General features: G+C 45.0%; 1 protein-coding gene across 1 annotated transcript; it reads right to left on the reverse strand.

The window, feature by feature from the left end:
* Positions 1-4,848: 4,848 nt before the first annotated feature.
* Positions 4,849-20,644, reverse strand: sapcd2 (suppressor APC domain containing 2). Its single transcript, XM_080509805.1, has 6 exons — positions 19,613-20,644; positions 14,829-14,962; positions 9,129-9,275; positions 7,875-7,976; positions 5,992-6,111; positions 4,849-5,906 (listed from the first exon to the last, which is right to left on the reverse strand). Exons 1-6 carry the CDS (start codon positions 20,460-20,462, stop codon positions 5,778-5,780), a joined length of 1,482 nt encoding a protein of 493 aa, XP_080365931.1. The 5' UTR covers positions 20,463-20,644; the 3' UTR covers positions 4,849-5,777.
* Positions 20,645-22,174: the final 1,530 nt, after the last annotated feature.

Below are 22,174 nucleotides of genomic sequence, written 5' to 3' on the forward strand. Positions count from 1 at the left end.
TAGCGTCAGTAGCTTCTAGTTCTATAGGTCTATGGCCCTGCTCCTCCTGCTAGCGTCAGTAGCTTCTAGTTCTATAGGTCTATGGCCCTGCTCCTCCTGCTAGCGTCAGTAGCTTCTAGTTCTATAGGTCTATGGCCCTGCTCCTCCGGCTGCTGGCGTCAGTAGCTTCTAGTTCTATAGGTCTACGGCCCTGCTCCTCCGGCTGCTGCTAGCGTCAGTAGCTTCTAGCTCTATAGGTCTATAGGTCTATGGCCCTGCTCCTCCTCCTGCTGCTAGCGTCAGTAGCTTCTAGTTCTATAGGTCTATGGCCCTGCTCCTCCTGCTGCTGCTAGCGTCAGTAGCTTCTAGCTCTATAGGTCTATAGGTCTATGGCCCTGCTCCTCCTCCTGCTGCTAGCGTCAGTCGCTTCTAGTTCTATAGGTCTATGACCCCACTCCTCCTCCTGCTAGCGTCAGTAGCTCCCGCAGCTCCACCGGAACTTGTAGTCCCCAATTGTTGTAGTTATTTGATGACATCACGGACCGCGGTGGGGATTACCTCATCTTTTCTCCACAGATGATCGCCTTTGCCAACGAGCCGGGGTTTTAGAACTTCCCCACTCTCGGACCAGTTCCCGGTGTGGACGGACCCTCTAGCTTCTTGGCGAGATCACGCTCCCCCCTCAAGCAAGACGTACTCTATTTACCCGACGCAGGATAGTAAAAGTTGGGTTACCTTCCAGTCCTCCAGCCAACTGCCCTCGCTCTGCAGACTCGCCCCCCCCCACCCACCTCAGGTAGAGTCGGCTCTTCGCTCCCCGCGGCCGCCTTACGAAAGTACTGACTGAACACTTGGGTCAACACTACTTATCTCCGCATCGCTGTATCCACAGGCGACGTGCCAAAAACGTGAACCTCGTCCATAAACGGATCCGGTTTCCTCGCCGGAGCAGAGCCAATAAAAAGGCGTCGACTTGCAAGGGGAACCTTTTTACGGTTCCGTCAACTCACCTGAGGGGAAGGATGGAAGCCGCCGCTCTTCACTCGGACCGTCTGCTCCTGAGTGTGAGGAAACACTCATCATCAACCCCCCTCACCCACCCCCCCCCACAGAAAACATCTCTGGGAACATGAGCCAACACTTGAGGGATCTCAGGCCCATCGTCCAATCAGAGCAGAGGTGAGGACGCGAGGTCCCTCTGGGCGCCACCGTGTCTCGTTTGGCCCCCACCATCAACACTAAATCACCACACCCCCTACACACACAATCAATGGCAGGAATCTGAAGTGAAAAAAAAGTGTCCGAATCATAAAAAGACGTCGTTTCTACGAGAAACGAGGGGACGAGGGTGGAGGGGACAGGGGTGGAGGGGCGTGTTGTGGCAAGTCGTCAGCCGTTCGATCGGCACTGATGCAACAAAGAAAGTGATGGCGCCCGACGGAAAAAACTGCCCGTAAACAAGTGATGCAACAGTCCTGAAAACCACTTCTGATTAAATTCAGCGCAACGACGTGTAACATGTTACAGGAGGCCGACGAGCGCCGGCGTCTTGCATACGAGCCGGGGTTTGTAGGGTGGGGCGGGGGAGGGGGACGCCAACGTTGTGCCCAAAGAGCCGACTTTTAACCCCCCCCCACACCCCCAAAAAAAGAATTTAAATTAGTGCTCTCAATTGATTAAAAAAATGAATTAATTGCACCACTTTCTGTAATTAATTGCGATTAATCGCATTTGGGTTTTTTTCCTCCTGAAGACTGAAGCTTGTAACGGATATTTATTGAGGAAAAACCACGGAATTACTGTCGACTCAGCACACGGACACTATATTTAAATTAAATGACCATTTTTTATGACGTCCTTTTTGACTTTTGGTGAAACCGTTTCTCTACAAGATCAGGGAATCATATCAATATTATGGTATCAATCTGTAGAAAACTTTAAACTACTCATTCTCCAGCGTTTCAACTCCTCTTGGTCTCTTTGATCCTCTTTGAAGTTAATTGATTTTCCGACTGGGAAAGTTCCCTCAGCAAGCTGGGGAAATTTAATTACGTATTTTTTTTTTTTATATTTTAGAGTTTTCTGAAGCACGACAGTACAAATATTTATACTTCAGTAATGACATGTTTCTAGCATCATTAGTGGAAAGGGAGAGCGGAGTGTCGTCTGCATAGCAGTGAAATTCTGTGGAGAAAATGGCCGAGGGGGCGGAGCCAAACCGTGAAGAGGACAGGGGGCCGAGGACAGAGCCCTGGGGGACACCGAGGTAGAGGTGAGGCGGGGGTAGGGGGGTGAGGTTGGTTCATTCTGCTTCTATTGGCTTTAGAGGTATTTTTGGTATATATTTATAGGCAGTTTTTACCTTTGGCTAAGCCCCGCCTCCAAATGCAAAAGAACCAATAGCGTTCAACATCGCAGCTCGGTAGCATCAGACATTTAAAATCTACAAAAATAACCACATTCAACCCTGCTTGGTCAGTTTTTGTGTTTTTTTATTAATTCCTGCTGAATTCTCAATAGAAAGCAGGAGAAAAGGAGTTTCACACACAAAGTTGTCTGAGCAGCAAGAAAATATACAATCAAAACAAAACAGAGAGAGACCGACGCCCCCGACAGTACCGTATACATCCGTTTAAAAGAAAAAACAACTTAATATGCTACCACCACCCTCCAAACTAAACACCCCTGTAAACTTGTGGAAAATGTTCTTCACTGGTTTCAAAGTTAAAAAGATCACATACAAAAGGGACGCGACTGCAACGTCCAGGTTTTTAACCTAAAATCTCTTTTAGAGGGTAAACATGAGAGGAGCCAAAGACATTTTTTTTATACATAAATTCTTTCTATGTGGACACGTTCACCTTCTTGCCACCGGAGGGCGACGCTGCTCCGCGGCCCAATCAACACGTCGCATTCAAACCGCGCACGACTCTCCGCCTTCGCCCTCCAAAGCTTCCGTCTAACTTCCAAATGTTTCCCCCAAAACATCTCGTCGCCTTGAATTCTACTCCGCGAAATCGAAGTTGAAAAAAATAACTGGCGTAACGAGAAGTCGCCCACCTCGCAATACCGCTTCGCGCCACAAGGTGGTGCGTGAGTCAGTGTAGGACTCGTGACTTAAAAAAAAAATAAGAAAAAGAAAATTGAAACTCACTGCCACCCAGTGGACAAAAAGTGACATTACGCCCTTGTTACATACTGCGACCTTTAAAAGAAAACAAAAAAAAAATATCCGACATGCGACAACCGCAACATAAAACTGCTCGTACCGTCTGTAAAAACCAGCAAGAAATAACATCAATAATCTAACATTAAAAAAATAAACAAATGTGATAAACAAAAAAACAAAAGTGTCTCTTTCAAGGATTAAATCAATAAACAGGTAGTTGTTGGGTCAAAGCAAGCAGGAGCAGCTGAGAGTTTAAATTTTTAGGAGTCTTTATGAATATATATATATATATATATGGAGTTTTATTCCGACAAATCCAGCAGCTTCCTGGAGTTCTCAGATCAAACGTGAGCAGACTCTGGATGAGAGGAACTAACAGGGTGCAATTTGTTGACGGAACCAGCAGGGGGCGGTGACGTTTCCAGCAGGCCTCAGTACTTTTTTTTTTTTTTTAATGAAATCCTTTTAAAATCAGGATTTTCTGAATTAATTTAAAACTATAAAACAGTCTGATAAGAAAGCAGGTGACGGCTGGTTTGGTTAAAATGGAATAGAGTTTTTCTGTCCGTTTCCATGACGACGGTGCTGGGGGGGGGGGGGGGGGGGGGGGCACTGAAAATTATTATTTTCTTAAACTGCTCCCAAGTTTGCTAAAACACACACACATGCGCCACGAACATAGGAAAGAGTTATCCTGCACATGCTCAGTAGAGCCAATCAGAACAAGTCCATATTCCTCCTGGATTCGGTGCTTTTATTTTGACAGTCACCGTAATAACAATCTGACAGAATGTCCGTGTTCTCCAATTGTTAATGCTTATAGCGTTTGTTCTCTGTGCGGGTTGGACTACAAAAAAACAAAAACAAACAAACAACAGCACCTACTAGTGGCCCTACAGGAAAACTACATAGTTTTCAGAGGTTCTGCAGGTTTCCATGTAAACGGACAACATTTTCAGAAAAATCCTCCGTTTCCACCTGAAGTGTTGTGGTGTTATATATGTATATATATATAAAATGTCTTTTAAGCTTTTTTTACACAAGATTTTTAATTTTTTTTTTATCTGCTGCTCCAAGACCGTTTGTCGCCAACAAAGTTTCGCTGTTTTAACGACATCGACGCTAAAGTGTTTGACTCCGTTCTGAACTTGTGCGTCCAAATAGTTAAAAGCTTTTAAACGTCTGCTTGTTCTTGCCTGTGGATTCCAACTATTGGGAGTCTTGGAGCATGAAGTTCATGGAGTTTGAGTTGTTGGTGTGACCCCCCCCCCCCCCCCCCCCCCCCATCGGTACAAACTGCACCCTGTGTACAAACAGTGGGAGTCCAGTGCCGGCTGACTTGGTGATCCTGCAAGAGGCGGAGCGGCGCCATCATGAGGCCAGACGGCTGCAGCGTTCTGGTCCCGTCAGGAGTGTTCATGTCTGGTAGTGCATGCTTTGATTCAGAGGGGGGGGGGGGGGGGGGGGGGGAGAGAGACACAGAGAGAGAGAGGGAGCGAGACAGAGAGAGAGAGAGACAAAGTGAGAGAGAGAGACAGATAGAAACAGAGCGAGAGAGAGAGAGAAACAGAGATAGAGCGAGAGACACAGAGACAGAGAGAGAGAGCGAGAGACACAGAGAGAGAGAGAGAGAGACACAGAGAGAGAGAGAGAGAGAGAGAGACACAGAGAGACAGAGAGAGAGCAAGAGACACAGAGAGACAGAGAGACAGAGAGACAGAGAGGGAGCGAGACAGAGAGAGAGAGAGAGAGAGACAGATAGAAACAGAGCGAGAGAGAGAGAGAAACAGAGATAGAGCGAGAGACACAGAGAGAGAGAGAGAGAGAGAGAGAGAGAGAGAGAGAGAGAGAGAGAGAGAGAGAGACACAGAGAGACAGAGAGAGAGACACAGAGAGACAGAGAGAGAGCAAGAGAGACAGAGAGACAGAGAGACAGAGAGACAGAGAGACAGAGAGACAGAGAGAGAGAGCGAGAGACACAGAGAGAGAGAGCGAGAGACACAGAGAGACAGAGAGAGAGAGCGAGAGACACAGAGAGACAGAGAGAGAGAGAGTTTATGGCTGAAGGTGCGTCACTACCCGGAGGTGACCCGGACCAGGGAGGAGAGTCCTCAGGTGAAGGTGGAGTCCTCAGGTGAAGGTGGAGTCCTCAGGTGAAGGTGGAGTCCTCGGGTGAAGGTGGAGGTCCTCGGGTGAAGGTGGAGTCCTCAGGTGAAGGTGGAGTCCTCAGGTGAAGGTGGAGGTCCTCGGGTGAAGGTGGAGGTCCTCGGGTGAAGGTGGAGTCCTCAGGTGAAGGTGGAGGTCCTCGGGTGAAGGTGGAGTCGTCAGATGAAGGTGGAGACCTCAGATGAAGGTGGAGTCCTCAGGTGAAGGTCATCAGATGAAGGTGGAGTCCATCAGATGAAGGTGGAGTCCTCAGGTGAAGGTCATCAGATGAAGGTGGAGTTCATCAGATGAAGGTGGAGTTCATCAGATGAAGGTGGAGTTCATCAGATGAAGGTGGAGTCCTCAGGTGAAGGTCATCAGATGAAGGTGGAGTTCATCAGATGAAGGTCATCAGATGAAGGTGGAGTTCATCAGATGAAGGTGGAGTCCTCAGGTGAAGGTCATCAGATGAAGGTGGAGTTCATCAGATGAAGGTGGAGTCCATGGCGCTGGTGTCCTGCACGCTGCGAGCCCGAGCCTCAAACAGCTGCTTGATCAGCGCCGACTTCTCCTGCTCCAGCTGGGCGATGCGCTCGCTGCGCTCCGTCACCTCCTGCAGGGGAAGAGATGAAGCACGGTGGCGACTCGGTGGAGGAGGAGGGGGGGGGGGGGGGGGGGGGGGAATCCCGGGTCGTTACCTGAGTAAGGAGCCGGTTCTGGTCCTTCAGCCTCTGGACGGCCTGAGGGGGCGCCGGGCCCGGAGGCTGCTGGCTGGAGGCGAGCGCCGCCGGCTGGGCGCCGCCGGAGGGAAACGACGGCTGGAGGGAAACGGAGAGACGCGGCGGTGAAGGGAAGTCCAAACTACGAGTCACAGGTCACATCCTTCCAGCTTCTAACAACTCAGTCCACTACAACACTTCGGGGTTTTTTTTTAAACGTTCTTATGGAGGACCACTAGAGGGCGCCACTACTTGTTGTAATGAACACACACACACACACACACACACACACACACACACACACACACACACACACACACACACACACACACACACACACACACACACACACACACACACACACACACACACACACACACACACACACACACACACACACACACACACACACACACACACACACACACACACACACACACACACACACACACACACACACACACCAGGTCTTTCTGAGTTAAATTAAATGCAGAAGCAAAACAAAACTCCACAATTTGCTCATTAAAAAAAAATAAAAAAAATCTGAATTAAAGCATATAAAGATTAAATAATTAACTTGTATTGATACCCAGAGAGGAGGAGGAGGAGGAAGAGGAGGAAGAGGAGGAAGAAGAAGAAAGAAGAAGAAAGAGGAAGAAGAAGAAAGAGGAAGAAGAAAGAGGAAGAAGAAGAAAGAAGAAGAAAGAAGAGGAAGAAGAAGAAAGAAGAGGAAGAAGAAGAAAGAAGAGGAAGAAGAAGAAAGAAGAGGAAGAAGAAGAAAGAAGAGGAAGAAGAAGAAAGAAGAGGAAGAAGAAGAAAGAAGAGGAAGAAGAAGAAAGAAGAGGAAGAAGAAGAAGAAAGAGGAAGAAAGAAGAGGAAGAAGAAAGAGGAAGAAAGAAGAAAGAAGAGGAAGAAAGAAGAGGAAGAAAGAAGAAAGAAGAGGAAGAAAGAAGAGGAAGAAGAAGAAAGAGGAAGAAGAAGAAAGAAGAGGAAGAAAGAAGAGGAAGAAGAAGAAAGAGGAAGAAGAAGAAAGAGGAAGCAGAAGAGGAAGAAGAAGAAAGAGGAAGAAGAAGAAAGAGGAAGAAAGAAGAGGAAGAGGAAGAGGAAGAGGAAGAAAGAAGAGGAAGAGGAAGAGGAAGAGGAAGAAAGAAGAGGAAGAAGAAGAAAGAGGAAGAAAGAAGAGGAAGAAGAAGAGGAAGAGGAAGAAAGAAGAGGAAGAGGAAGAGGAAGAGGAAGAAAGAAGAGGAAGAAGAAGAAAGAAGAGGAAGAAGAAGAAAGAAGAGGAAGAAGAAGAAAGAAGAGGAAGAAGAAGAAAGAAGAGGAAGAAGAAGAAAGAGGAAGAAAGAAGAGGAAGAAAGAAGAGGAAGAAGAAGAAAGAAGAAGAAGAAGAAAGAGGAAGAAGAAGAAAGAAGAAGAAGAAAGAAGAGGAAGAAAGAAGAGGAAGAAGAAGAAAGAGGAAGAAGAAGAAAGAAGAGGAAGAAAGAAGAGGAAGAAGAAGAAAGAAGAGGAAGAAAGAAGAGGAAGAAGAAGAAAGAGGAAGAAGAAGAAAGAGGAAGAAGAAGAAAGAGGAAGCAGAAGAGGAAGAAGAAGAAAGAAGAGGAAGAAAGAAGAGGAAGAAGAAGAAAGAGGAAGAAGAAGAAAGAGGAAGAAAGAAGAGGAAGAAGAAGAGGAAGAAGAAGAAGAAAGAGGAAAAAGAAGAGGAGGAAGAGGAAGAAGAAGAGAGGAGAGAAGAGAAGAGGAAGAAGAGGAGAGGAAGAGGAAGAAGAGGAAGAAGAGAGAAGAAGAAGAGGAAAAAGAAGAGGAAGAGGAAGAGGAAGAGGAAAAAGAAGAGGAAGAAGAGGAAGAAGAGGAAGAGTTCTCACCATCCTGGTGCAGGAGATCAGCTCATTAAGGCAGCGGTTCACTTCTTGTAGTTTGGGAATGAGAACGTTCATGCGACTCTGACTGGCTTCTGTGAAGAAATCCTGAGGAAACATTTAAAAAAAAATAACAACAACCATCAAATAATATGAAAGTACATCTCAAGGTGGATTATTTTTTTTAAATGAAAAAAATCTGTAAACAAAGTGCAGTAATTCACAAGCGCAATATTGTTTGTTTTGTTTTCTGAACGATAAACAAGTAGATTGACAAAAAGCAACAGTTCTAAAAGCTCCTCGGCTTCTTTCCTCTTATGCAGTCTGGTTTCACTTCCTGCCATTCTTTTTACCGTATTTTCTGGACTATAAGCGGTTTTGAACAACGTGGCTTAAAAACACCCAGCGGCTAATTAATGGATTTTTCCGGGAAGCAGCACGATTTTTCTCGTCTAGTGCTGCTTTCGGTCCGTAGCTCCAGCAGCTGACTGACGTCAATGATGCGTTCAGGTGCATCACGTAAACTAGAGCGCTAGACTCCATGGCTGAGGAATCTTCCTTCTCAGAGTCACAATCGGCGAATAACTGATAAAATACTTTATCAACAGCGATAAAACGCTTGGCGGTTGTGTATCCGTCTCTCTGTGTCCGTCTCTAGGCTTCGCAGCAGGAGCACGAGGCACAACGCCGCCTGTGTGCAAGAATTTCCAGCACTATGAAGGACGGATTTGTGAGAATTGATGAAAAAATGATCAATCGTTTTCCTGCAGTGAAATTCTTGCCCTTGTTACAAAGTGGACGCCTGCGGCTTGTCGTCAAGTTCGGCTTATACCTGTATTTTTTCTTTTAAAACTCTGCGGGTGCGGCTTATATTCAGGTAGGTAAGACTTCTCAGACTGTCCAATGGTGCGTTCAGGTGCATCACGTAAATTAGAGCGCTGGACTCCGTGGCTGAGGAATCTTCCTTCTCAGAGTCACAATCAGCGAATAACTTGTAAAATACTTCATCAACAGAGATAAAACACTCGGTGGTTGTGTATCCGTCTCTCTGCGAGTCTGCAGCTTCGCAGCAGGAGCACGAGGCACAACATAGAAGAATTTCCAGCGCTATGAAGGACAGATTTGCGAGACTTGATGAAGATAGCGACCTTTTTTGATCGACGCGATGAATTCTTGCCCCGTTACGACGTTTCCGAGGCCTTCGTGCGCCAAGAAAACTGAAATTCCCTGCAGACGGCGGCCATGTTTGTTTAAACTCACGGCGCAGTGGGGGCTCTGGCCGACCTGCCGCTGTCGCTCCGTCACGTTGTGGATCTGGCCCTGGTACCAGTCCCGGGCCCGCTCCACCACCTCCAGGCCCGCCAGCAGCGAGTCCTTCTCCTGCTCCAGCTCCTTCATCTGCTTCAGCTGCACGGGTGGAGCATTCAGGAAAAAAAAGAAAAAAAGAAAAGAAAAGAAAAACACGTTAGAGAGGACAACATGTCCGCTCAGATCCACGCCGGAGGAAATGTCCCACAATGCAACTGGAGAAGAAGTTCTTTGGACTTTTCACTGCATTTTGCAGCAGAAAGTTTCATTAAAATTGGCTTCGTTTCCAGATTGGGAGTCAATTTTTGTGAAGCTCTTGTTTCGTTTCGCGAAATGATGCTTGTTTACACACAGATGGCAGGAAGGCTGAAGACAATGTAGTTTGCATGCCAGGCCACTAGTAGGCGCTGTTGGTCTTTTTAATGAAGTGACACATGAGCACAGAACAATACAAACAAGTGATTTTCAAAAAAAAGTTCCACTTTGGGAGCAGTTTAAAAAAAAAAATAATAATAATAATCTGTTGTCGAGTTAAATCACATTATTCGTGTGAAACCCTGCAAAGCTTCTGTGACCAATCCTGAAACAAAATTAATGTAAAATATTACTACACATGTCCAATATTTCAAATTAAACTGTTGTACGTCTCAGCAGCTTAATTACCATCAAGTTTGAAACAGGAAGTGAGACATGGAATAAAAAAAAACAGATATAAAGGCAATCATTGATCAGTATTTTATACAATAATGAGGAATTTGTGGCCGGAGCCTTATTGAAAAAAGAGAAAAGTATGTGTAGTGAACAATACTCGAGTACTGGCTGCTCACACACTGCTGGGGGTTTAACCTGCATTGGGTCACAGTCAATCTTTATTTATAGCGCCGCCCTTCATACACGCTTCACGTCTGTATTTTGTGCAGAACGAAGGTCAACAGCAGATGTTGGTGTTGCTCTTTGTTCTGCAGCACATCTGGTTCACATGCAGCCGTTTTATTTGGATCTCGTGTTTCAGGACGGAGAGAAAAATCTGAAAAATGCATCGCGGGGGAAAGAAGTGAGAAACTCTGCTTTCAGGGACCGACTGGTTACAATCTTGATTTTTTTTTAGATATTAAAAGGGTTTGTAGGTGAAAAACGTCCCGACACACGTTCATATCTTCACAAACTGCTGACGGAGAGTTAAATAGAGGCTGTTCACACAACAGCAGGTGAGTCGTCTCATCTGAGACCAACTGCAGCAAATCCCCGACGTTTAAAACGTATAAAGACGCACTGAAGAGGCGGAGCTCATGTTCATGTCTGCTGCAAGCAGAGCGGGCTTTTATTTTGACACCAAGCAACCGTGGCGCACAAAACCTTCTCCTCTGCTGGTTTGGCAACTTTCAACTAATAAAGTAAACAACAAACGCAACCAGCGACACCGCCCCCTACTGTCATTATGGGAATATGTGAGGAAGGAAGGAAGGGAAGGAAGGAAGGAAGGAAGGAAAGAAAGATGGAAAGAAAGAAGGAAATAAGGAAAGAAAGATGGAAAGAAGGAAGGAAATAAGGAAAGAAAGAAGGAAAGAAGGAAGGAAAGAAGGAAAGAAAGAAGGAAAGAAGGAAAGAAGGAAAGAAAGATGGAGAAGGAAAGAAGGAAAGAAAGATGGAGAGAAGGAAAGAAGGAAAGAAAGATGGAGAGAAGGAAATAAGGAAAGAAAGATGGAGAGAAGGAAAGAAAGAAGGAAAGAAGGAAAGGAAGGAAAGAAAGAATGAAAGGAAGGAAAGAAGGAAAGGAAGGCAAGAAAGAAGGAAATAAGGAAAGAAGAAAGAAGGAAAGAAAGAAGGAAATAAGGAAAGAAGAAATAAGGAAAGAAAGATGGAGAGAAGGAAAGAAGGAAGGAAAGAAAAAGAGAAAGAGAGAAAGAGAGAAAGAAAGAAAAAAGGAAGGATCCTCTCTCCCTCTCTCTCTCCCTCTGGGCGTCATGGCAACAGAGAAGCACCCCAAGAATAGAGTAAACAGCGGAGCCACTTCAACTATGGCCACCCCCTGTGTGTGTGTGTGTGTGTGTGTGTGTGTGTGTGTGTGTGTGTGTGTGTGTGTGTGTGTGTGTGTGTGTGTGTGCAGCCCAGCGAGGTGGAGTTGTGCTGACCAGGCTGTCGGTGCAGCGCCGGGCGGAGGTCCAGACCTGGACGCTGGCATCCTGCCAACCTGTGTGTCATCTTCCCTCTGCTCTGCTTTGCTGCAGCCCCTCGACACATTCCTCTCCTCTAACCTCTTCTTCTCTCTCACTGAGGCCAGTGGAGCGGTGGGGAGGGGGGGGGGGGGGGGTAGTGGGAGTGTCAAGCATGAATGTGTGAGGGACCACAGTCACACTGTAAAAAATAAAAAAATTTGGTGCAGCGTTTTAAGTGAAAACGCATAGTTTTGGAGTTTCGCGTTTCCACGGCAACATTTTTGAGAACCATGTACGTTTCCGTGACAACAGCAGAAACGCTGACAATGATGTCGTTTTCACGTAGGGCCTCTAGTGGGCGCTGTTTATTTTGGTAATGAAACCACACACAGCAGAGAACATTACATCACATGGACAGACCACCAAGTTGGATTGTTGTCATGGTGACTGTCAAAATAAAAGTACCAAGTTGGATTGTTGTCATGGTGGCTGTCAAAATAAAAGTGCCAAGTTGGATTGTTGTCATGGTGGCTGTCAAAATAAAAGTACCAAGTTGGATTGTCATTAAAGTGTCTGTCAAAATAAAAGCACCAAGTTGGATTGTTATTACGGTGGCTGTCAAAATAAAAGCACCAAGTTGGATTGTGATTACGGTGGCTGTCAAAATAAAAGTAGCAAGTTGGATTGTTATTTCAGTGTCTGTCAAATTAAAAGTGCCAAGTTGGATTGTTATCATGGCGACTGTCAAAATAAAAGTCCCAGGAGAATATGGACTAGGAGTCCGATTTCCTCAGACTGAATCATATCATGTTCAAAAAGTTCCACCTCGGGAGTGTCTTTCAAAAACGTGCGTTCTCAGTGACTCAGACGTGTCGTCATGGAAACGAACGTGCAAAAAAACACCACAAAAGTTAAAAGCAGGTAAAAACTCTGGCGTCAATAGCAGTGAAACAAGTGGCCAAACAACTAAAACAAAGTGGGACATCTAGTCTGGAAAATACGGTAAAGTTCACTGTCCACATCAGCTCACAATACGTCACACTGTGCAGTGAATTAGTCAATTCTTATTATTTTATTTTTTTTAACAGTGCAGAAGAAGTCAAAGCAGATTGAAACAGTTAAAAAAAAGAAAAGGTTGACAGAAATTGTTCAGTTAATTTCTTTTAATTGTAGTTTTTTTATGATCAACTGAGCGAAAGTAGCATAAAATAATGGAAAATGTTAAAATAATTTTTTCCCTTCCCAACAAAAACAGATAATTTTTTTTGTTTTATAAACAGACACTTAAACAATATATAATTTTCTTTTTTTTTAACTCAACAGTTTGGAATGTTACTCTAAATTAAGATTAGTTAAACCAAAACCTCAGAATAGTGTAAAGTAGACAAGAGATAAGCTTGATTTTACATTTTAATGGTTCATATTTACTGTATTGGTCCACTTCTGTATAAATAAATATTAATATCTTGATTTAAAAAAAAAAAAAAAAATAGAATCTTATAAATCCACCGCTCTTAAAGCAGACGGGATTTTTCCAAGTTCGCAACTGGAATCTAGAAAAATCCCAATTTAAATTATCAAACCGTTTTCACATGTATCCACTTCACTGGAACCAGTTTAAAAACAAACAAAAACAAAACAAACAATAAATACCCTGGAGTGTCCAGAACATAGAATCACAACGGCCTCGGGACTTTTCCTGCAGTCGACGGTTAAAATAGAGAAACGACCTGCTGGACATCTTCAAATCCAGACTCGTCTCAGTATATTGGGACGCCCCCCCCCCCTCCACCCCCCCCCCCCCCCCCTCCTCCGTCCCCCCCCCCCCCCCTCCAGACTCACCCAGAGGAAGAAGTGCAGGGCCCTGCTGCTGTACAGGCTGCTGCTGAGGGGGATGAAGACGGTGGTGTAGGCGGCCCACACCGCCCTCCAGGACCCCCCCAGGGGGGAGTCCTCCACCCCCGGGGGGCCCCGGGGACGGGCCCGGATCACCACCATCGGGACAAGAGGACGGCCAGGGTGGGAGGGACCGATAGGGGGGGAGAGGGGAGGTGTGGAGGGGGGAAAGCAGGGGCCGAGAGGAGAAAAGGAGGGGAGGTGGGTCAGGTTTTAACCCCCCCGCCGCCCGAGAGCAAAGGAGGAGGGGGAGGAGAGACGGAGAGACGAAGACGGGGAGAAAGAGGGAGAGGAGGCGAGCTGGAGAAGAGAGAAATGGTGTGAGAGAGAGAGAGAGAGAGGGAGAGAGAGAGAGGGAGAGACGGAGAGTGAGAGGAGGAGGAGGCATGAGCTCCGGACTAGAGGGTGGGAGGGGCAGAGCGGGGGGGGGGGGGGGGGTGAGGGGGGGTGGGAGGGGGGGGGGGGGGGGGGGGGGGGGGGGGGGGGGGGTGAGGGGGGGGGGGGGGGAGTGAGGGGAATCTGTGGGCCAATCGTAGGTGAAGAGAGGAAAAGCCTTGTTTTCTTTTTTCTATTTGTAACTTTACTTCATAAGAAGCTCAAACTCATTTATTATCTTATTCTCTCTTTATATTACATTATATCACTTTATCTTATGTTATATATCTCTTTATATTATATATCACTTTATCTTATATTATATCACTTTATCTATATTATATCACTTTAAATTATATTATGTCACTTTAAATTATATTATGTCACTTTATCTTATATTATATCACTTTATCTTATATTATATATCTCTTTATATTATACATCACTTTATCTTATATTATATCACTTTATCTTATATTATATATCTCTTTATATTATATATCACTTTATATTATATTATATCTCTTTATATTATATTATATCTCTTTATATTATAAGGCGGCTCCCGCTAGCCGCTAGCCGCTAGCTGCTCCTTTCCTCCTCTCTCGGTCTCTTCCAGGCTCAATCTTTCCTCAAGGCTCATAAAACGCAGACTAAAACTTCAAAACACTAAAAACTTGGATATTTAAGAGGAAACAAGCCGATATAAACACAACAGATCGAGATCTGCACAACTCGTGACGTCACACATAGGCTCCGCCCACAACGGCCCACGAAGAAGAAGGATTCCCCCCCGACTTCCTCGGCTGGAGATTCAAAATTCAAATAACTTTATGCGACAACAGTGGTGGGGCAGAGTCGGAGGAACCTTACAAGTAGAACCACAACTATCGTTTTTTTGCAAAGTCGTGTTTTACATTTCACTGGGACTTGAAGCGTTTTTTTTCAGCCGTGTGACAATTAAACTTTCCTGAAATGAAAAAAAGAAAAATGGAGCACTTCCTGTTGGTGTCGGTTGATCCTTGAAGCTCCACCCGAGTTTAGCGGCGTCACAACAAAAGGTGGAGGAGTTGAGAAAGACGCCAGTGCGAAATATAAGCCGGTAATGAGCGACGGGCCGCCGCTTGTCGAGACGTCGCAATACCTCAACCTGTCCAACGCCTTGGTGTGTGTGTGTGTGTGTGTGTGTGTGTGTGTGTGTGTGTGTGTGTGTGTGTGTACCCACCATTCCATAATCCACGCCGTTGGAGATGGTGTGTCTCCGCTGCTCCTCCCGACTCCGCCCATGTCGCCGCGAGCCGCCGGCGAATCCCGTGGCCGATTCACTCTGAGACCTCGGCAAACCGGATTTGACGGCGCCTGGACAAACACGGGACGGACGTTTGAGGGCGGACGACGCCGGGACGCGTCGCGGACGCTCAACTTCCTGTCGGGAGTTTTACTACAAACCAGAGTTTCTGTGTACAGAGTGGGGTTTTTTTTTTTTTAAAGTCTCACATAATGGAAGGGGTTTATTTATCATTTTTGCAGCTAAAATAAAACTAAACTAATTTATTGTTTTAAAAATATTTTTTTCAAAAATCACTCTAATATAAAAAAAAATCCACTTCAAATACAAATATGAACATCTAATTTTTATATTAGTGATTTTTGAAAAAAAATATTTTTAATATAATATTTTTCCCATAAAAAGCTAAACAATTAAAAAAGAAAACACATTGCAGATTAAACAGCCTGAGGCAAACACAGAGGTATTTACTTTATATTTTACAATTTAAACACTTTGTTTTCCTAAAAGTTGATTTTAAAACCTAGGGGTGTTTTTGTTTTTCTTTTTTTTAAGTCTCACATAATGGAATAGGTTTATTTATCTTTTTTTTTTTCTTATCTGTTCAAGGAATACAGTCAAAATGTATTGTTTTAAAAATATAAAGAAAAACACTTGCATTAAAAAAAAAATCACTCCAATGTAAAAAATCTACTTCAAATACAAATATGAACATTTGTGTTTGTTTTTTCCAATAAAAAGCTAAACAATTTTTAAAAAACAAACACATTTTCAACATAAACATTGCAGATTAAACAGCCTGAGGCGAACGCAGAAGTTTCCACTTTATATTTTACAATTTAAACACTTTGTTTTCCTAAAAGGTGATTTTAAGTGTCTTATTTTGACATCCGTTTTACTATTTTACCCACATATCTATGTATTGTTGTGTATTTCACTAGTAGACGAAATTAAACATTCTATCCGTAACAATGTGCATTTTAAACGTTCAGAATCAGAGCTGTGTTCCCTACAGAAATAAAATCAAGCGTTTTATTGACCTCGGAGGTTTTCCCAGCAGCCTCGTGACAAAAAAAATGCTTTAAACATACATTTCTTCATTTGAGTATTTTTATTCTTCTTTCTTTGTAGAACTATTGTTGTGCTGCTGTAAATCACATTAAACAGCCTTGCTCATCAAAAAAGGGACGATATCAATACACTTGCTGTGTCGTAGTTTGTAAAATCATTTAAATTAAAAATAAAAATAGGAAAAATCTCTCCAAATTAATCTACATCAAACTTCCAGTTCATGCCACAGGGGGGCGCTGTGGCCTGGCAGTCAGCAGTGTCAGGAAAACCAAACTACTATTAATTTAAAGGGTCTGTGGTGATTTTGAAGCTGCAAAATGAGAAGGTGAAAATGTGTGTAATAATAAAGCAATAAATAAAAACGTGTACAATAATAAAACAATAAATAAAAAAATGTGTGTGTAATAATAAAGCAATAAATTAAAAAGTGTAATAATAAAGAAATAAATTAAAAATGTGTAATAATAAAGCAATAAATAAAAAATGTGTGCAATAAAGCAATAAATAAAAAAAGCGTGTAATAATGAAGCAATAAATAAAAAAAGCGTGTAATAATAAAGCAATAAATAAAAAAAGTGTGTAATAATAAAGCAATAAATAAAAAAAATTGTACAATAAAGCAATGAATAAAAAATGTGTGTAATAAAGCAATAAATAAAAGTGTAATAATGAAGCAATAAATTAAAAAAGTGTGTAATAATAAAGAAATAAATTAAAAAAGTGTGTAATAATAAAGCAATAAATAAAAATGTGTGCAATAATAAAGTAAAAAATAAAAAGTGTGTAATAATAAAGCAATAAATAAAAATGTGTACAATAATAAAGCAATGAATAAAAAATGTGTGTAATAAAGCAATAAATAAAAGTGTAATAATGAAGCAATAAATTAAAAAAGTGTGTAATAATAAAGAAATAAATTAAAAATGTGTAATAATAAAGCAATAAATAAAAATGTGTGCAATAATAAAGTAAAAAATAAAAAGTGTGTAATAATAAAGCAATAAATAAAAATGTGTACAATAATAAAGCAATAAATACAAAATGTGTGTTATAATAAAAGTGCAGCACTTCAGCTGATGGGTAAAAAAAAAAAAGACATTTTCACCTGAGAAAAGTGGTTTGTGCTGGAAAAAGAAGTGATTTCATAGGTTTCTTAGCCGTTATTTGACGAGTTTGCATGTTTTGTTTTTTCCTCCACCCAGAATGCATCCTGACAGTGTGAAGGTAAATACTATAATAATAACAATAACGTTCAATGTTTTGATGCTCATGCCTCTAGAGGACGATTCCTAACAGGCGTTGAAGCGTCGGTGCTCTGCCCGGCGACGTCCAGAGATTTGTGGCCATGTGAGATTTCACTTGTACCCTGATGTGGTGAGCCGCCGCCCCCCCCCCCCCCCCCCCGCCGTAATCTGGACTAATCCCAGCCGGGCTGCACGGGGAGGAGATTAGTGGACGGACACTGCTGGTCGACTGGCCGGGGAGGCTGAGAGGGTGAGACGTCTGTTTTCAAAAAGTTCCACTGGGGGGTAATGGACTGTTTCTGAGTGTCTGTTTAGCAACGGCTTCCTAAAGTAGCTAGGAAAGGTGTTAGGAGGCTTTCTATAGGAGTTAAGGAAAGGTGTTAGGAGGCTTTCTGTAGGAGTTAAGGAAAGGTGTTAGGAGGCTTTCTATAGGAGTTAAGGAAAGGTGTTAGGAGGCTTTCTGTAGGAGTTAAGGAAAGGTGTTAGGAGGCTTTCTGTAGGAGTTAAGGAAAGGTGTTAGGAGGCTTTCTGTAGGAGTTAAGGAAAGGTGTTAGGAGGCTTTCTATAGGCGTTAAGGAAAGGTGTTAGGAGGCTTTCTGTATGAGTTAAGGAAAGGTGTTAGGAGGCTTTCTGTAGGAGTTAAGGAAAGGTGTTAGGAGGCTTTCTATAGGAGTTAAGGAAAGGAGTTAGGAGGCTTTCTATAGGCGTTAAGGAAAGGTGTTAGGAGGCTTTCTGTATGAGTTAAGGAAAGGTGTTAGGAGGCTTTCTGTAGGAGTTAAGGAAAGGTGTTAGGAGGCTTTCTATAGGAGTTAAGGAAAGGTGTTAGGACACTTCCTAAAGGAGTTAAGGAAAGGAGAGAGGAGGCGAGAGGAGAGGAGAGGAGAGGAGGTGAGAGCAGAGGAGTCGAGGCGAGAGGAGGAGAGAGGAACGAGAGAGGAGGAGAGAGCAGAGGAGGAGAGAGCAGAGGAGGCGAGGCGAGAGGAGGAGAGAGGAACGAGAGAGGAGAGGAGAGAGGAGAGGAGGCGAGAGGAGAGGAGAGGAGAGGAGAGGAGACGAGAGGAGAGGAGAGAAGAGGTGAGGAGGGAAGAGGTGAGGAGGGAAGAGGTGAGGAGGGAAGAGGTGAGGAGAGGAGAGGAGAGGAGAGGAGAGGAGAGGAGAGGAGAGGAGAGGAGGGAAGAGGAGAGGAGGGAAGAGGAGAGGAGGGAAGAGGAGGAGAGGAGACAAGAGGAGAGGAGAGGAGACAAGAGGAGAGGAGAGGTGAGGAGGGAAGAGGAGGAGAGGAGAGCAGAAGAGCATCCAGTGACCACGGCGTCGCCTCTCCTTCAGTCACAGGGAGGAAACATCCCCACACTTTCACCACACGACCTTTGACCTGTGGCTTTTTCAATAACACTAATTCCTCCAGCAGCCCAGACACGAGCGCCTGAAGGCTGAAGCGGTGACGTAACACCACGAACTCCAGTTTCCTCCGGCCACCGACTCTCACATGGAGAGTTTCTCTGCAGACACGACACCACGTCACGACTCAGCACTTCTAATTAATCTGCAATACGAGGCTGAAAGTGGTGAAACTGCAGTGGACGTCTCAGCTCCTGTTCGTCTGACGGATAATCACGAAAGGATGAGACGTCTATCTGCTAATGAGGCCTTTTAAAAGGTATTTTACAATAGAAGGGAGTTTTAGAACTGGATTTATGTTGAAATTAGGGAGCAACCGTTTGATTTTGTCATGTACAGTAATATTCTGCACCACAACAAAGAAAACAACTGAAAGTTCATCATGGTGTTATTCTTACTCGTCCTAACAAATGGAAGATGAAATGACGACCTGGGGTGAGACCAGTTACCGTAACTTACTGAATAAAATATAATTAAATAAAATCTGCCACAGTGATGCTTCAATTACTCTCTGGGAAGTCACAATAACCAATAAATCTCCACAAAGCAAACTTTAAAATCAGAGAACGGCATGATAATTATGAAATCCCAACACGTTATTCTCCTCTTTGTGTGACTGTATTTCAATTTATGTTAGTTTGACTCACATTGGTTAGGAAATATCAGGAACTTTAGAGTCGGAGAAAGAAGCTGAGCTATAAATCTGATTGGAGATTGATTATAAGAGAAACATGTTTTTGTTTATGTGTTCATGTAAACACCTACAATGTGTATTTTGAATGTCAATAATCCATCCATCTATTCAAATTTGTTTAATTGACCTTTAGTTTTCAAAGTTGAATTTTGAACTGTCGATTAAAGATGGAGTTTCTAGAGGTTTACATTAATTAACATGGAGACACTTCTTTATGCACAAGATAAAGTTGTAAACCTTTATACATGTATAGATCAGTGATATATTGATTTATATATATGGAGATATATATGAACTTGTGAACTTGGACTCACCCGGTCCCTGGAGCTGCGGCGACTCCAGAGCAAGAGACTCGATGGCCCGGACCCTGCTCTGCTGGGGCGGGCTGGGCTTGGTGGCTTGGCCCGGTTCGGCTCGGTACTTCCCCCCGCCTCCTCCAGCACCACCGGCCTCCGGAGCGACGGGGATCCGCTCCAGACTCCGCCCGGTCCTCTCGAAGCCCGCGCCGTGAAGCCTCGCCGGTCCACACGAGGAGGAGGAGGAGGAGGAGGAGGGGTACCCGGCCGCCGCCTCCTCCGCCGCCGCCGCCGCCGCCCGGGCCCGGCCCCTCGGCGGCGGCGGCGGCTGGGTGTTCGTCACGTTGCTCGGCCCGAGCGGCCGGACCTTGTTCTCCACCCGCGGGACGCCGCCGCCGCACGCGGACAGCGGCGCGGGCTTGTGGGGCTGCTGCTGCTGCTGCTGCTGCGGGTGGACGGCGGCCCGGGCCCGGAAGTGGGCGCTGTGCGCCGGGTTGAGCATGGAGTACCGCAGCCCGGCCACGAAGCGCTCGAAGGTGAGGCAGCCGTGCGGCGGGGTGACCCTCCGCAGGCAGCCCAGCACGCCGCCGGGCAGGTCGCGGGTGTCGGCGCCCTGCCAGCGGCTCTCGATCTCCGAGATGTGCACGTAGCCGCGGCCGCCGTCGTCCAGAATGTCGAACAGCGTCCGCAGGCTGTGCAGGAAGGCTTTGGGGAGGCCGTCCGTCGAGAACTCGGCGTCCCTCGGGTGCGACCCGGCGGCCCCGAAGCCGCCCGCGGGGCCGCGCGGCGCCTCCCGCCGCGGCCCCGCGGCGACTCTGCCGTAGGTCCCGCTCAGCTTGCAGCTCTGCTCGGCCGCTATCAGAGCCATGGGGGCGGCGAGGACGTCCCGAAACACGACGAAAGTTGGCGAAATTCACGTAATTAACACAATTACCTTTCGAGTTCTATATATTTTATCTTTTTTTTTTTTTTTTTTACTATTTCCCACCGGTAACCGGGTCGTCCGCCGCCTCGCACCCCCCGGTGATGAGCACCGTGTCGCTCCGCCGAGTCGCTCCGACTCTCTGATCCATACTTTTCCCCCTTTTCGCTGCCCCGGGACCGCCCTTCAAACCGCCGTGCGCGAGCGGCCCGGGAGCAGGCGATTGGCCGCGGCGAGCACGAGCTGAGCGCTGATTGGCCGCGAGCTGAAGTGGGCCTCAGTTTGAGTTGTGCCTTTTGTTATTGCTCCTGCTGCTGAGACGTTATTCATAAAAGTCTGGGTTTTATTACGGAGATTATGAAAGAGGAGACCACCAGCAGGGGAAACGGTGTCGGATTACACGACTATTATCACCAGTGCATTATTCGGATGCATGGATGGGAGATGTCCTTTCACTGATTAAACAATTTTTTTTTTGCATGTGGAAAATGTCTCTTTATTGTCTCACAAAAGTAGATTTATTTCCAGGAAATCTTGTCTTTTTAGAACCGCCTTAATTCCTGGTTGCATAGAATAAGAAAGAAAACATACTCAATCCCTTTGGAAATACACAGTCCACCATAGTATCTGTGTTTAACCCATATCTTCAGCAAATATACATTTTAAATGATTACCCATACCTAATAAGTTGTAAATGTCTATTCAGGTCTCTAATTGATTCGAAACTCTGCATCCTGACAGGAACCCCACAGGAAGAGGTGAGGCGGTGTGTCTTCACTGGTTTCCTGTGAGATCCAGAACAGAATTCAATTTCATGTTTTGACTTTTATATCGCAAATCGATTGAGTCTTAAAAAAAGGTTTCCCAGCAGGAGGCTGTGTTTTTCACAACGCTTCTTTGCTGGACGACGTGAGAAGCAGAGATCAGTCATCAGGCTGCTCTCCTGTGAAAATCAGGCCCCAAAACCGTCGTATTTCAAACAGCTTAATGCTTATCCGGCTCTTCCTTTACCATTTCCCTGCTAAGCTGCTTTAGGTTTAGACTGCTGAGGGCTTTCACTTTAAAAATGGAGGTTTTTAAACCTCCATTTTTGGCGCCACAACAGAGGCACCATGAGGTGGCCGTGTTGTATTTCCTTGGAATCTATATTCCTGCAGTTATCGTGCATGAAGGACTACTTACAACACAGGGACTCACTTAGGGCCAATCCCAATTCTACCCCTTAGCCCTACCCCTTACCCCCTACCCCTTTGAAATGCGTGTTCACGAGAGTCTGAGGGGTGTCCCATTTCACTAGTGCGTAAAGGCGGAGGGGTAAGGTTGAGGGCTATTCACCCCTCTAAACGGAGCGTTTACAGATGCACACTTTAAACAGAGGGGTAGGAGGACATGGCGCCGAAGGACTCGCATTTCACATATATATACTTTTGCCCCTTTGCCTTTGCCCTCGTTTTGGAGGGGGAGGCGGAGGGCTAAGGGGTAGGGGTAGGTTTACAAAATTGAATTGGGATTGGGCCTAAAGCAGATTAATGCCCGTCTTTGTCACTTAGTAGATCATCATCTGCTTTAATCAGCCCAGAACAATTTCAATAATCAAACCATTTAAACAGATTTAGTACAGTGTGTGTTTGTGATATCGAACCTCGGCTAATTTCCCC

The sequence above is a fragment of the Blennius ocellaris genome (genome assembly GCF_963422515.1).
Source record: "Blennius ocellaris genome assembly, chromosome: 15".
NCBI classification, from domain to species: Eukaryota; Metazoa; Chordata; class Actinopteri; order Blenniiformes; family Blenniidae; genus Blennius; species Blennius ocellaris.

Bases quoted from the DNA above. Each gene is read 5' to 3' on its own strand.
- sapcd2 (XM_080509805.1), bottom strand. From the start codon at position 20,462: ATGGCTCTGATAGCGGCCGAGCAGAGCTGCAAGCTGAGCGGGACCTAC. The intron at 7,977-9,128 runs GTGAGTTTAAAC...ATGTTTCCTCAG, and splicing joins GCCAGAGCCCCCACTGCGCC to GATTTCTTCACAGAAGCCAG. The intron at 6,112-7,874 runs GTGAGAACTCTT...GTTTCCCTCCAG, and splicing joins TGATCTCCTGCACCAGGATG to CCGTCGTTTCCCTCCGGCGG.